Consider the following 16,484-nt stretch of genomic DNA (forward strand, 5'->3'; position numbering starts at 1 on the left):
AGTTAGCCAAAGGAATTGTATTGGTTAAAACTATTGGGGATTTAGTTCAGTGCATACAAGTGAGTTAAATATGGTTTTAAAAATTTACTTACCTTTTGTTTTATGTTTTGCATTTACTACGCTATTTTTTTGTTAAATAGGAGTGTAACTACTGGATTGCTGCAAAGTTGGTGAATTTGGAACTTCAACGAGGATGGTCATATTTGGGATGCAACAAGTGTACTAGAAAGGTTGAAAAAGTTGGAAATAAATTTTTTTTGTAAAAAATGCAACGAAGAAGATTGTTCTGTTGGTCACAGGTAATTATTCTATTATATAGATTTAAAACACATAAAAAGGAAATACATAAGGTTAATCAAAATTTAATTGCAGGTATCGACTTCAAGTTCGTGTTATGGATAGAACTGCCTTTATCTCATTATTGCTTTGGAATCGCGAAGCTCAACAGCTTATAGGAAAGTCCGCGAAAGAATTGAAGAAAGGATTAGTGTAGGTATAATAATAAACTTAATTTAAGTGTAGTTGTCAATTATAATATTTCTGATCTATGAAATTTGGTGTAGACTTCTGATGCGGATGCTGATTGTTCTTATCCAAGTGAATTGGATGATATTCTTAATAAAAAATTCATGTTTAAGGTTATTGTTAAGCAAACCAATATTGAGTCACAATACGAAGTCTACAAAGTTGTTAAGGTTACTGATGATGACGATCTTCTAAAGGAATATGCCCACAGCTCATTTGAAGACACTATCACAGTAAAATATCTTCACTTACAAATTAAGCTACTGATACATTTATGAAAAAGAATAAATATAAATCCTACAACCTTCATAACATGAATGTTTATTTTGTTTTGTTTTACTTTTTAACAGGATCCTTTGGAAATACCTGAGGGACAAATCTCGGGTGAAGAGAAGGTTTATGGGGTAATTTCATGAAATTAAAACAATTATAACATTATTAATTATTTAGTAAAAAGGTATTACTAATCATTATGCAACCAAAGGTAGTATCGCTCTCCAGCTCCTCTTTATAGATTCTTTTTATTTCTGTAGGATTTTGTGGCCGAAAGTAAGATGAAATCTATTTTACAAACTCCCATCAAGAAAAGCATATCAGAAAGTGGATCGTCCGTGTTAGAAGATGGTGATGATTGCAACGCAAAACTATCTCCATTGAAGAAGTATGACAAGAGGAGTAGATCTGCCAATAAGGCACCAACAGTAATAGCAGATGACGACTTGAATTGTCAACTCTCTAGCAACAAGGTTCGCCGAGTGATTAAAAAAGAGAAGAATCCATGAATTACTCTATTGAAATGACCTTAGCTATTTAATTATATAGTTTCTTTGCTATGTAGGTTTATGAATGACAAATTTTTATTATTTGGGCAAGTTCATTAGGGAGTAAAATTGTCTAAATATTGTTCTAAATTCATGTTTATGAATTAGTAGTTTAATCAACAGTGACTTCACTCTTTTTGTTAATATTTTTTATGCAACATGTTAGTTATTTGAACAAATCGATTGTTCAATGAATGTGTTGGTGAAGTTCTGATTTTCGAAGAATTTATTCAACTCAATCTTAGTACAAGATATATTTGATAGTTCTAAACTCAGCGATGAGTTGTTGTTCCAGTAGTTTTGTGTGACCAATAAGGTTCTGTTAATTATATTTTTACTGTAGCTGAAGTTTTGTCTACTGAACTATTAATGGGAAATTAAATTTAACTTTTTACCCTGTTTCTTCTGCTTCATGTTTGTGAAAATAATCTTCAAAGGACATGTCTATAAAAATTGTGAAACTTCTGATTATTCTGTTCAAAACCTAAGGTAGTGTATTAGTATATTCTGAAGCAATTTCATAGCAATGGTAATTACAGGAACTCTCTCTATTTATGAATTAGGGTACGCCTGAAAATTAACAAGAAAACTCAAGTTAGCAAGTAGAGAAATAACCTATAGATTAGTGTCAAAGCTTACATATGCTGTTAGTTATAAACATAATCAAACATTATGGAACATGAGCTAAAGATAATACCAAGGAGTTAGCCATAATGTCATTTATCACGAAAGCTACTACTCTAACAACCTATATGGAGAAGCCTCATCTAAAATCAAAGTCTTAATCTTGTGCTGTATAGTTATGATAAACAAATGTAATAGTGCATTGCTAAAGCATGACTCTGCACCTGGGGAGAAGGATAGATAGTAAATCCAAGCTTAGACTTTTTTTCATAATCGACAAATAGATGTTCCAACAACAATGACCCCAATCCAGAACCAGTACCACCACCAACAACATTAAACACCAAAAAACCTTGCAAACCCGTGCAATTGTCAGCCAATTTTCTTATTCGATCAAGGCATAGATCGACAATCTCATTCCCAACTGTGAAGAAAGTTAATACAACCAAAAATTAGGTGCATCTAACAAAAGTTATTCACAAACAAAGAAATGGCTCCTGAATTCTCCAGGATAACTACCTGTATAATGCCCTCTGGCAAAATTATTTGCAGCATCTTCCTTTCCTGAAATGAGCTGACAGCTCAGGATGGAAAAGCTGGCGATAAGTCCAGACAAAGAAAGGGAGTTCCGTTTGCCGTACATAACAAGCAAATTAGACACGAGGTATGATCAAAAGTCTAGCTCAAAGGCATGAAACAATCATTTTAGAACTATATCTAGAAAAAGTGTCTTTTGACCTTTTTCTGGATAGGACATGTGCAAGTTGGAAGTAGTGGCGCATTCTTCGCTACAATCAAGAGATTATAATAATCTACACCATGTCATTCTTTTCTACTCCGCCTTTAAAATATGCAACAGGGGAGAGGACTTTGGTGTAGATTATTACAGCTCTTTGATATCGATAATATAAAAATTAAGTTTCCGGTTGTACTTCAATTTTTAATTATTTCCAGTAGAATTTAAAAAATTATCTGTGGGAGTTATAGTAAACTAAAATACTACTTCATTAAAAATGATAAAAAATACAAAAACAGAAATATAAAGGAAAAAGAGGCGCATCAGTGCCCTCTTATCGTCAACTGCTCTCTCTTTAAGCTTTTTTTGGAAACTCTTCAACTTCTCAAACCAAATTCAGTTTCTCACCCCAACTTTCGGACTACTGCGTACCTCAACACCTGTCAATATTTTTGATACGTAGCCAGCGCTCTCATGCTCCTTCGTTTATCTACAGTAGTTTTTCTTCTAAAATAGTGTTGCAGTCAAGCCTGTTGTGGTTGCTTCAGAACTTTTGGATATTGAGTTACACAATCACAAGAAATAGAGTTTGTTTTGCTTCGGAATCAGCAGACTGAGGGGTTGTCAGTAACCCTACAAAATTCCACTTTACTTTTCCAAAAAACTCTACAATTTCTCGCAACAAATTCAGTTTTTACGGCACTTTGATATGGAAGAAGATAAAAAACTCGCAAGAAAAAATCGAATATGCATACGGAAGCAAAAACGGCCTAAATTTTCCTCGAAGGGTATGAACTTTAAATATTATATAAATCATGAGTAATTTTACAATTCTTTAAACAGTTGGACGTCACTTTGGTCTCTTACTAAATCGTTTTGTTCTATTCTTTGTTCAGTTTCATAGATGCATTAGATGGTCAAATTTAAGTATATTTCAGAAAATATGTGTCATATATATCGATGTAATTTATGATCCTTACACCATAGTAGTAATTTATGCATTCTGTATTCTGCTGTGTATTGTCTTTCTTACAAATATGCATTTTTTGATATATCATTGCATAAATTTAAATATATTATGTCATATGTTTTATCATTTTTGCTATGTAACCATCCCACACATCTTATGCAGTTTTTAAGTACTTTTGATGATCTGTCGTCTTTATTAGTCGCTTTTATACCTGCTTTACTCAGTTGCAATTAGAGAAAAATCACAATTCCAATCAGCCCATCAATTCTTATATATTAACCTTTCCAATTTCAATGCAAGAACAATATTTGCGATATGATTTGTCGACTTCAAATTTGCAAACCGATTTAAATGAGCTACCATTACTGCAAGATAAATATTTGTGTTAACTTTAATATAGCTTATTTTGAAAATTTGAGGAAGTCAAACTTTTGTGCCGCTATACTGAATCTCCACAAAAATAAAAAAGTTAGTAATTTATATACTTTTATCTCTAATGCGTAATGGACAGTAGAATAATTTAAAAATAAAAGCCTTATTTGCTGCCGTTTTTTTGGTTCTGTTTATTTTCTTAAGTACAACATGTATGTTATAATTATATTATTATTTTGTATGAATTTTCTTTTTGTCGCTCTACTTTTGAAAATTTCATTAACCGATTTGTCTTCGCTTTGGGATGTTTATTTTTTTTGAATATTTCTTTGCTTGATTAGGCTTAACCTTTAGAATATTTTGAAATGAAGTGTTGTTAGTCATGTAATATAAAATGTTGTTTGATAGGGGGTTCATTGGAAGTATGATTAATAATAGGCGAAGTAAGATTAGTTAATGTTTGTAATGCGAGTTTTTAGCCAAAGTTATCCCTTATCGATGGGATTCGGTTTGTATTTGACCTCTATATATACGCTTCAGCATCTTTAATTCCATAAATTTGCTAAAGTACTACCTTCAGTTTAACTTAATGGAATGATGTTAAAAGTAATTGTGATACTGTTAACACCAAAATCCAGATATAAAATGCTAAACGCAACTATAGAGTTATTTTTTCTAGGTCAATATTGCAATAAACTTATACTTTTTCTTGACCAACATGAAATATAAAAAATGCTACCTATTAACTTCTTTTATATAGAATTTTAGGATATAAATATTGGTTTGATAGTTGTCCTATCTTTTTCCATTTTAACAATTAATTTTTTGTTTTTATTTTATGATTTACAGAATTTGTTGATACTACTATCATAGGGAATGCTTCTCAAAAAGGGAAAACAAAAGAATCATTAACGGACATAACAAATCGTCTAAATTTCCCTCGATTTCGTAGTACTCCCATAAAGAGTTATGGACAAGTTTCATCATCTCATTCTCAAGCACAATATCCAAATTCGATGCAAGAGCATTATTTGCAGTATGGTTTGTCGAGTTCAAATTTGCAGAAAGAACATCTTCTACCAGATTTAAATGAGATACCATTATTTCAAGGTAAATATTTATGTTTAATTTATTATAACTTATTTTTAAAATTTGAGGAAGTCAATATTTGTGCGGCTAAAATAAACGTCGACATAAATAATGAAGTTATTAATTTATATACTTATACCTTATACGCGGAACATTCTGGCCAACAAAATAATTTAAAAAATTTAATTTAATTTGCTGCCATTTATTTGATTCTATTTATTTTATTAACTACAACATGTTTGTTATAGTTTTTGAATTATAGTTCTGCATGAGTTTTTTGTTTTGATTATACTTAATTTTCATTATGTTAAACGAACTCTTATTATTTCAAACTCAGTATTGCAACAAACTTATACTTTTTGATGAATATGAAATTGAAAAAAGGCTAACTATTAATATTTCTTTTTACAATTTGAAGATGTCAGTATTGATGGTGATATACCAGGTATGTCATTTAAAGAACAATGCAACTCATAGTCATACATACAAGTTTATTAATTTTTAATTTATGCATCAAGGTCATATGCAATCCAACGTACAAATTCATGATGAAAATGAAGATGGCGATGTGTTTGAAGGTATTCACATACAAACTCATCAATGTTCGATAGTGTTAAAATGAATTAACAATTCCTAATATATTTAATTTCTAATTTTAAGATCTACTTATTATTTATAGGTGATGAAGTACAGAGTTGGATGACCAATGAAGGTAAGTATGACGTTTATCGAATTTACATATACAATATAATTTTACTTTCTATATAATAAGTACTTTGACCTTACCTCTTTATTTTACTCTGATATGGGATATAGGAGATGCCAATTATGAATGTGAATATTGTGGGGCATATTTTTGGTTCGAGGAAAGAGTTGACAAGAAGTATAAAAATAAAAAACCAGTTTTCACTTTGTGTTGTGGTCGTGGAAAAATCAAGCTACCAAATCCAAAGGAGCCTCCTTCCATTTTGAAGGATTTATTGTTTGGATCAGGTTATAATAGATAAATTCATTTAATTAAAATTATAACACAATAATTTTTGCATATCTATATATATCTGCTTTAATCAAATTTAATTTTATGAAGGTGCAAAAAGCAAACATTTCAGAGAGAATATTCGAACATATAATTCAATATTTTCATTTACATCAATGGGAGGAAAGGTTGATGTCTCTGTCAACAAAACAAAGGGACCCAGAACATTCAGATTGTCTGGACAAAATTATTATCAGATTGGAAGTTTATTGCCTCCAGAGGGATCTTCTCCAAAATTTACACAATTATATATCTATGATACAGAAAATGAGGTGAACAATAGAATTAATGCTATCAGGTTAGCATAGACAATTGCTTACTAAAAATAATTTAAAATTTTATTTTTTATAAGACATACATTGTTAGGTGAATTCAATATTTTATTCTTACAGTCGCATTGAAATGAACAATGAACTTCATACTGAAATTGTGAATGACTTGAAGCAAATGCTTGATGTCACGACCCAAACCCCGCTCCGATCGTGATGGCGCTTCTCGTGAAGACAAGGCCAGCCAACAAACCCATATCGCCTTTTCAAAAATAGTTAAACATTAATAAACAGTTTAAATATGAGTTAATGATATAATTAATGGAAGCACAACCCGACACAGCCCTAACCGGGGCGTCACAAGTCACGAGCATCTACTAGGGTATAAATACAACTGAAAGCCTGGAGTGTACAAATACAGACTAATGAAATGAGGAGAGAGAAAAGCAGTGCTGCGAACGCCGGCAGCTACCTTGCTAAACCCTGATGACTCTACCTCCGATCAGCCAAAACATACCTGAATCTGCACACAAGGTGCAGGGAGTAATGTGAGTACTCCGACTCAGTGAGTAATAATAATAAATAAAGACTGAAGGCAAGAAATCACGCAAAAACACAAGGTATTCCATATTGAAGCAGTAAAATCACTTTAAACAGTAAAACAGTGAGAAATCAAGTGAAAACCCCTTTTTATTCCCAACAAGTAAAGCAAGTAGTTTACAAGTGAGTAACAAAAATGATAGAAATATAAACAGCCCCTCGGGAAAAACATGTACAACAAACCGCCCCTTGGGCATAATATCAACAAAACCAGCCCCTCGGGCTCAATATAAGAACAGTGCCAGCCCCTCGGGCTCAATATCAGATCAGTAACAGCCCCTTGGGCTCACTCTCAGAATAGTATCAGCCCCTCGGGCTACCTCACAATCACTTATATCAGCCCCGCGGGCATAGTATCAATCACTCAGAACAATGGGTACCCGCACTCACTGTGGGTGTGTAGACTCTGGAGGGGCCCCTTACGACCCAAGCGCTATATCAAGCCACCTCGTGGCATATAAAGTATCTCAGGCCCTCGGCCTCACATCACTCAAGCCACCTCGTGGCATAAATAGTATCTCAGGCCCTCGGCCTCACATCACTCAAGCCACCTCGTGGCATAAATAATATCTCAGGCCTTCGGCCTCATATCACTCAGCATATCCTCACATACGGCCCTCGGCCTCACTCAGTCCGGAAATCATCATAAGCCCCTCGGGCATTTGTAAAACAGTAGTTCTCAGCCCAAAATACTATTTAGAAATATCATTTGAATTTTCAAATCTGCATAAAAGCGGTTGAGTTTGTAAAACAATAATTATCAACAAGACTGAGTTTAAATATAAGTCAAAACAGTGAGAAAATGTGATAAAAATTCCCAAAGGATTCAAATAATTGGCACGAAGCCCAAGTATGACAATCAGCCCAAATCATGATAATAACAAATAAGTTTCACTCAAATATGCGGTAAAATCATCAATCGGGATGGACCAAGTCACAATTCCCGGTAGTAAAAGACTCCGCGCTCATCATCTAGCGTGTGTCTCACCTCAATATAGCACTACGATGTGCAAATTCGGGGTTTCAAACCCTCAAGACATCATTTACAATCATTACTCACCTCGAACCGGCTAATCCTCTAGCTCACAATGCCTTTATCTCCCAAATCGACCTCCGAATGTCTCGAATCTAGCCACAATAATTCGATTCAGTTAATAAAAATTATAGGATTAATTCCATATGAAATTCTACATTTTCCATTAAAAATTCGAAATTGCACTCAAAATTCGCCAGTGGGGCCTACGTCTCGGAACCCGACAAAAATTACGGAATATGAAACCTCATCCAACCACGAGTCCAACCATACCAATTTTACTAAAATCCGACATCAATTCGACCCTCAAATCTTCAAATTAAACCAAGAGAGTTTTCGAGATTTTCCCAACTAAAATCACCAATTAAATGCCAAAACTAGTAATAGATTCAGGTAATCTAACCAAAATTAAGTTAAGAACACTTACCCCGTTATTTTCTCTGGTTACTGTTCACGCATTTTACTGTTCATGGGTACTGTTCACGGTATTGTTCATGGGTACTGTATACGGGGTACTGTTCATATGTAATGTACACGGTATTGTACACGGATACTGTTCATGTTTACTATACATGGTACTGTACACGGATACTATTCACGCAGGTGCGGTTACTGTTCACACGTGCGAAAAACGCAGAAACTGCCCAGAAAATTGCAACAACTTTTCTTTTCACTAAAAAGGCTGTAACTCCATCATACGAACTTGGAATTCGATGATTCTTGTTCCTATGAGTCACAAATAATAATAAGAACATAGCCCTTCAGTCGAAACTCAATTCAGAGCTCATTTGCTCAGTTCAATACCCATTTCGCTCGTTAAATAATTAACTCATGTTTCGTGTCAAAAACCCAATCGCGACTTGATGAAATTAGACCAAACTTTCCAGATCAGTCCTATAATTCATTATCAAAATTTCAGAAGTCTCAAAAATAAATTTCGATCTCTAGAACTAAAAATGGACCTTTGGATCATTGCATGCTTATGCTCAAAACGGCAAAATCTTCCAAAAACTCTTCCAAAACATATCCGATCCCATGGGACCCCGACCAAACATGCCAACATACCCCATAACATAATTCAAACTTGTTCCAACCTTCAGAACGCTCAAAACAACATTAAAACATCAAATCACCCTCGGATTCAAGCCTAAGAATTCCAAAACTTCCGAAATCCGAATTCGATCAAAAAGTCGACAAAACGACGTCCAAATGGCCTGAAATTTTGCACACACATCACAAATGACATAACGAAGCTACAGCAACTCTCGGAATTCCATTCTGACACTCGGATCAAAATCTCACCTATCAACCGGAATTTGCTAAAATATTAACTTTGTCAATTCAAACCAAATCCTTCCACGGACTTCCAAAATGCATTCTGATCGCGCTCCTAAGTCATAAATCACCCAACGAAGCTATCCAAATCATAAAATTTCCGATCCGAGCTCATATAAAAATAAGTCAACTCTTAGTCAAACCTTTCAAATTCAAAACTTTCAACTGAGATTGTTCCTTCAAATTCATTCTGAATTTTCCTAAAAACTAAAACCAACGATCTACATCAGTCATAATACGTTTCACGGGGCAAGTCATGCCCAGGAACTGGAGATCAAAGTACAAAAGTTCAAAACGACCGGTCGGGTCGTTACGCTTGATGACAACAATGTTCTTGCAAAGTCATTTAGAATAATAAGAGATCAATTTCAAGAAGACCGAACCTCAAATGTTAGACTTAGATTAATAGGGAAAAGATGCTCGGATGGAAGAAGATATAATTTACCAACAGTTTCAGAGGTAGCTGCTTTGATCATTGGAGATTTTGAACAAACAAGGTCTGATAGAGATATCATAGTTGAAAGCCAATCTGGACAACTACAAAGGATAAATGAATTAAATGCATCATACTTAGGTTTGCAATATCCATTATTATTTCCATATGGTGAAGACGGATATCGAGAAGATATTCCTTTAAATGATATTGATGATTCTACCGGTGGAAGGAAATGCGTTAGCACGCGTGAGTACTTATCGTATAAAATTCAAGAAAGGAAGGATGAAGTTCCAACAATTGTGTCAACTAGAAGATTATTTCAGCAATTCTTAGTAGATGGTTATACAATGATGGAATCTTCTCGATTGAGGTTCATTAGGCTTCATCAAAAACAATTGAGAGCACACTTTTATAAAGGGTTACAAGATGCTGTTTTACATGGAGACATAGAACCTTCTTCTCAAGGACAAAGAGTTATACTCTCTTCCAGCTTTATGGGGGGTGAACGTTACATGTTGCAAATTTATCAAGATGCCATGGCAATTTGCAAATGGCCCGGGTACCCTGATCTGTTCATCACATTTACCTGCAACCCAAAATGGCCAGAGATTATTAGATTTGTGGAGAGTAGGGGATTATCTCCAGAAGATCGTCCCAACATTTTAACAAGGGTTTTCAAAATCAAGCTGGATCGCATGATAAAGGATCTACGTGACAATAAAGTTTTTGGAGAAGTAAAAGCAGGTATACTTTTTATGTTCTAAAAAATTATTACATTGTTACATTAATTTTATTATATACTAATATTAAAAATAAATAATATAAAAACTTAGTTATCTAATTAATTCTGTATTTCAGTGATTTATACAGTTGAATTCCAAAAGCGAGGCTTGCCTCATGCACACATCTTGCTTTTTCTTCGGAATAAATACCCAAATGTCGCAGATATTGATGGAATAATTTCAACAGAATTACCAGATAAAAAAGTAGATCCTCATTATTATAATGCCGTTACAAATTTCATGATGCATGGCCCTTGTGGTGCTGCTAGAAAATCTTCTCCTTGCATGCAGAATGGTAGATGTACAAAGCACTTTCCAAAAAAAATTGTGTCATCAACCACAATTGATGAAGATGAGTATCCAATTTATAGAAGAAGAGATGATGGTAGAACTGCAAAGAGAGTAGGTATTGAGTTGGATAATAGGTATGTTGTACCACACAATAGATTTTTATTATTGAAGTATGGTGCACATATTAACGCGGAGTGGTGTAATCAATCACGATCTATTAACTACTTATTTAAGTATGTTAATAAAGGAAATGATCGTGTTATCACAGCTTTTTCTCAAAGTGTAAATAAGGAAGACTCAGGGGTCGTTGATGAAATAAATATGTATTGTGATTGCCGATACATATCACCTTGTGAAGCTGCTTGGAGAATTTTTAAATTCTCAATACACCACAGAGAACCATCGGTAGAAAGGCTATCTTTTCACCTGCCAAATAATCAAACTGTCATATTTTCGGATGATGATCCAATTGATGCAGTTGTCAACAGACCAACCGTTAAGGAATCTATGTTTTAAGCTGGTTTGAAGCTAATAAGACATTTCCTGAAGTAAGAAAATTGACTTATGCAGAATTTCCTCTAAAGTTTGTGTGGAAACAAAACCTGAAAAGATGGGAAAAAAGAAGAACATCTGCATTTTCTATTGGGAGAATCTTCTTTGTTCCACCTGGATCCGGCGAGCAATATTACCTTAGATTATTTTTGAATGTCATTAAAGGTCCAAAGAGCTATGACGAACTCAAAAGAATCAACGGTTGTGATCATGAGAATTTTAGAGATGCATGTTATGCTTTGGGTTTATTAGATGATGATAAGGAATACGTGGATGCTATAATGGAAGCAAGTAATTGGGGAATGACATCATATCTTAGGCAATTATTTGCTATGCTACTTTTATCAAATTCAATATCACTGCCAGAAAGAGTTTGGCAAGCAACATGGCATTTACTATCAGAAGATATCCTTCATGAAGAAAGAACAATATTGGATCGCCCAGGTACGTATAAAATGCTTGCAATTTCAATATGATATGATACTTCTAAAGGATGGTTGATTTTCTTAACTTTATTGATTAATTTTATTTTTAATTACTTCATTCATATTAATCTGATTGTTCATTGCTTTATATATATATATATATATATATATATATATATATATATATATATATATATATATATATATATATATATATATTAAAGTTCATACAAAATTCATTCCAAGACTTAAGGTTCCGTAAACAATATTTTGTTATGTTTATGTCTTTTTACTATAGTGTCGTGTTTAGATCATAGGAATAATATTGTTACTGATTGATACACTTTCCAGACATAAATACTAATACCCAATTAATACATTATATTTAATGCCCTTAAGTTTCGGGAAAGCCTATAATCGCTCTTATGCATTCTGCACTTTAGTTATTTTTTTAAAATAAAATTAAGCACAAGGTTTGGACTATCTTATTCCTTCATATTCTTTGTACGTTACATGTGCTTTTAATTCATGTAAAATACTATTAAACATTTTACGGTTTCGTTAATCTTTATTCATGTAAAATACTATTAAACATTTTACGGTTTCGTTAATCTTATTATTAATTTCATATTGCTAAACTAAACTTTAACATTTAATTGTATTTAATTATTTTATATTTTTATGTTATTACAGAAGTTGAGCTAACAAATCATGAATTGAAAAATCATTGTTTGCAAAAGCTTGAAGTTTTTTTGAAAGGTTGTGGAAGAAGTTTTCAGGATTTTCCAACAATGCCAAGGCTTGTTTATAATATGGAAGAAGTTGACAACAGTAATAGATTAATATGGGATGCATTGCGTTATAATAAACGCGCTTTGGCGGAGGAACATCAATAATTAGTAAAGAATTTGACAGATGAGCAAAAGTCAGTTTATGAAAAAATAATAAGAGCTGTGAATGAAGACAAGGGTGGATTTTTCTTTTTATATGGTTTTGGAGGAACATGCAAGACTTTTATTTGGAGAACTTTGTCTTCTGCCATAAGATCTAGAGGAGATATTGAGTTAACTGTTGCATCTAGCGGGATTGCATCTCTGTTGTTACCAGGTGGTCGAACAGCTCATTCAAGATTTGTGATTCCTCTAAATCTAACTGAAGATTCAACATGTAATATTAAGCAAGGTACTCCTTTAGCAAATTTAATTGTCAAGGCAAAGTTGATTATTTGGGATGAGGCACCCATGATGCATAAATATTGTTTTGAAGCTCTTGATAAAACTTTAAGAGATATTCTTAGGTTTAAAGATGTATCCAATTTAGACTGCCCATTTAGAGGTAAAACAATTGTTCTTGGTGGTGAATTCAGACAAATATTACCTGTCATTCGAAAAGGCACTAGGCAAGATATTGTTAATGCATCTCTCAATTCTTCTTATTTGTGGCCACACTGTCAGCTCTTAAAGGTAACAAAGAATATGAGATTGCAAGGTAATGAAACAGGGACGCATTTAGATGAGTTGAGAGTTTTTTCAGATTGGATTTTGGGAATTGGCGACGGTATGGTTGGTACTTCTGTTGATAGCTATGAAAAAGTCCAAATACCAAATGATCTTTTGATAAAACAGTCTGATGATCCAATATCTGCAATTGTAGAAAGTACATATCCCGATTTTAACAGTCGTTGCAGTGATATAGGATTCCTCCAGCAAAGAGCCATTCTTGCTCTAACTCTTGATATGGTGGAATCAATCAACGAATATCTGATTTCGCTTAATGAAAGTTCTGAGAAATCATATTTGAGTTCCGATACAATCTGCAGCTCTGACCATACTTATTCAACATTGGAACATGTACACACACCAGAATTCTTAAATACTATTAAATGTTCAGGAGTTCCAAATCACGCTTACTCTAAAGGTTGGTATTCCGGTAATGTTATTAAGAAATATTGACCAGACAGCAGGATTATGTAATGGAACAAGGCTGATCATAACCAAACTTGGAAATCAAGTCATTGAAGCGAAGGTTTTATCAGGACAAATGGTTGGACATAAAGTATTTATTCCAAGAATGACATTGACTCCATCTGATGCTAGAATTCCATTTAAGTTTCAGCGAAGACAATTTCCAATCGTTGTATCTTTTGCCATGACAATCAACAAAAGTCAAGGACAGTCATTGTCTCACGTGGGATTATTTTTGAAGAAACCCGTGTTTACACACGGACAACTATATGTTGCTCTTTCCCGGGTGAAAACTAGAAAGGGATTAAAAATTTTGGTTTATGATGACGATGGAAAAATAACTACTGAAGCTATAAATGTAGTATTTAAAGAAATTTTTCGAAATTTAGTCTGACACTCGAAAGATCATTAATATCTTTTTTGAGGTTTAAGTACTATTTTTCTTGCTGAGATTTATGAACCAACTGAGAAGTTAGCTGTTGAGATGATTCCTCAAACATGGAATAGGTACGCTTTAGTTTTCGGTATTTTTCAAATCTTTTTCTGTTACACAATTCTAGATATATAAAATAATATTTCATTAATGTTGCACTTACAGATTGTTCAGTAACTTCCATTACATGGATTAACAGTAGTTGTTACATCGCATTGGTGAAGAAGTACTCAATGTCACTTACGCAAGTGGTTTGAATGTGGTAATTCATCAATTGGATAATGTGATACAATATAATTGCTTCTCAATAGTTTACTGCTATGTGTTATAGTTTATGCTACTTTATTATTTGATTATGCTCTTTCTTACTATAACAACAAAATTATGATCAAAGTCACCATTCTGTTAATGATGCCTTCTCCATTTAGTGCTCGAATTATTAATGTGATCTCACAACTGGAAAAACTTAATGACATATGGAATGTAAGTGTCTTACACTTCCTTTTCATTATTCTTCTTCTTCATACTTTTCATGTAATTGGTTTATAAATTAATATTTCCCTGATATAAAGCAGTTTGGCTACAATTCCAGCTCAATAATTCTGACAGACAAGTGAACTGACTCTAAGACAAATCAAAGAGTTGAAGAATATAGTAATTGATAACGGTTCCTCAACAATGGTATTGTCACCCTTTCTATCCATAGACCAGCTGCTCCTTCTGCTTCTTCATCTGTCTAAGACCAGAGTTACGTTCTTTTGAGTGAAGAACTGGGCATGTATGAGTGTTATGCTGCTCTTTTTTCATATTAGAACAATGGTGGACACGAAGAATTTTCCCAATTAAAGAATCTGTAAGTTCAAATATTGCTTTACTAAAGCATGAAATGGATTATGTATTGGGAAATTACATACTAAAAATTCTACAGATGCACTATTCAGGTCTGTTAAAGATGTGAATAACCATCCAACTATTAGACATGAAGCAGTCAAACTGTTGGTTCTCATAGCAGATGCGGAACATATTACACTTCTTGAAGATTTTTCCAAGTAGGAATCACTAACTTTCAATTTTTTTTTGTCTGTATAAATATGCATTTTCACATAATTGAATTTCATTTCTTCAATCTCCATATTTGATGCTATTCATATAATTTTCTCCAGTACTATACGGTCAGTTGTCATACAAGACGGCATATTCTCATAGAGTATTGACAAAGATCTCATGTTTTGGAAATCTTCAGAGAATCGGGTAATCAGAAGCGAAACCTTCGATTTTTCATTTGTTAAGCATAAATATTCTGAGCTCTAAAGTCGTTACTATTTTCGTTATAATTCTTTTTTCTTTTTCTCTTTCTCTTTCCTGTTCAGTTATGTGGATTGCAACAGATTATAAGTTGGATTTTTCATCATTCTATTGGAAATGAGTAAGTAATTGCAATGTGTTCTGTTTTTTTTTATTTTCTGCATTTTTTAAATTTTGTTATGTCGATCCGAAAGATTCTATTCACACTTTTCATAAGGTTCCTTCTAAATTCTTTTTCTGCATTTTCTCTGTAGTTTCAAATACAACTACAAATAATTTTTTTTCCGTCCTCTATTTAATAGAGCCTTTACACATTCCAAGTTAAGTTTGAATGTCAAAAATCAGTTGATTCTCATATCTTATCACTTTATCTTCATGTTCCAATGCAGTCAATATTCATGAAAACTGAATATTTTAAATTTATTTTACTCCAATGTCTTAAACTGACTATGTTAAAATACATCAAAACTTAGAGTGGGTCAAACTTTGTTTACTCCCAAAGGTAAAGCAGAATGCTGCGATTTGAACCTCACAAAAGAATGCACAATTTTTATTATTCTACTCGATTTCAGCTTATAGTTTGAGGACAAAGAAAGTTAACCATTAATTGTAATTTTTTGGGATGCAGAAGAAAGTATAAAGTGAGGAGATGCAAAGCAATGTGAGTAATGAAGGATCAGGTAATTTAGTACCGATTGTTCCTCGGGAAAACATGTTTAAGGGCTATTGCCCAACCTGTTGAAACTTTTATTTGTCAAGTTCCTTTTATAATAAGATAATTTACAATAGAGTCAAAAAGTTTATTAAATTCGTCAGCATTTTTAACTTTATTGATTAAAGCGGTAATTTCTTTCAATAGTCTTTCTTACATTTAGTAAAAGATGAC

General features: G+C 33.1%; 1 protein-coding gene across 1 annotated transcript; it reads left to right on the plus strand.

Moving 5' to 3' along the window:
- Window positions 1–4,546: 4,546 nt before the first annotated feature.
- Window positions 4,547–15,723, plus strand: LOC107767173 (uncharacterized). Its single transcript, XM_075220699.1, has 15 exons — window positions 4,547–4,556; window positions 4,898–5,158; window positions 5,556–5,582; window positions 5,656–5,715; window positions 5,817–5,849; window positions 5,954–6,130; window positions 6,225–6,471; window positions 9,761–10,590; window positions 10,705–11,053; window positions 11,437–11,915; window positions 12,590–12,727; window positions 12,812–13,813; window positions 14,625–14,776; window positions 14,903–14,974; window positions 15,664–15,723. Exons 1-15 carry the CDS (start codon window positions 4,547–4,549, stop codon window positions 15,721–15,723), a joined length of 3,897 nt encoding a protein of 1,298 aa, XP_075076800.1.
- The last annotated feature ends 761 nt before the right edge of the window (window positions 15,724–16,484 follow it).

Source organism: Nicotiana tabacum, chromosome 8 (genome assembly GCF_000715075.1).
Source record: "Nicotiana tabacum cultivar K326 chromosome 8, ASM71507v2, whole genome shotgun sequence".
NCBI classification, from domain to species: Eukaryota; Viridiplantae; Streptophyta; class Magnoliopsida; order Solanales; family Solanaceae; genus Nicotiana; species Nicotiana tabacum.

Excerpts from the sequence above, each read along its gene's own strand:
- LOC107767173 (XM_075220699.1), top strand. Across the intron at positions 5,716-5,816 it reads AGATGGCGATGTGTTTGAAG|GTGATGAAGTACAGAGTTGG; the intron begins GTATTCACATAC and ends TATTATTTATAG. Across the intron at positions 13,814-14,624 it reads AAATCACGCTTACTCTAAAG|TTTATGCTACTTTATTATTT; the intron begins GTTGGTATTCCG and ends TATGTGTTATAG.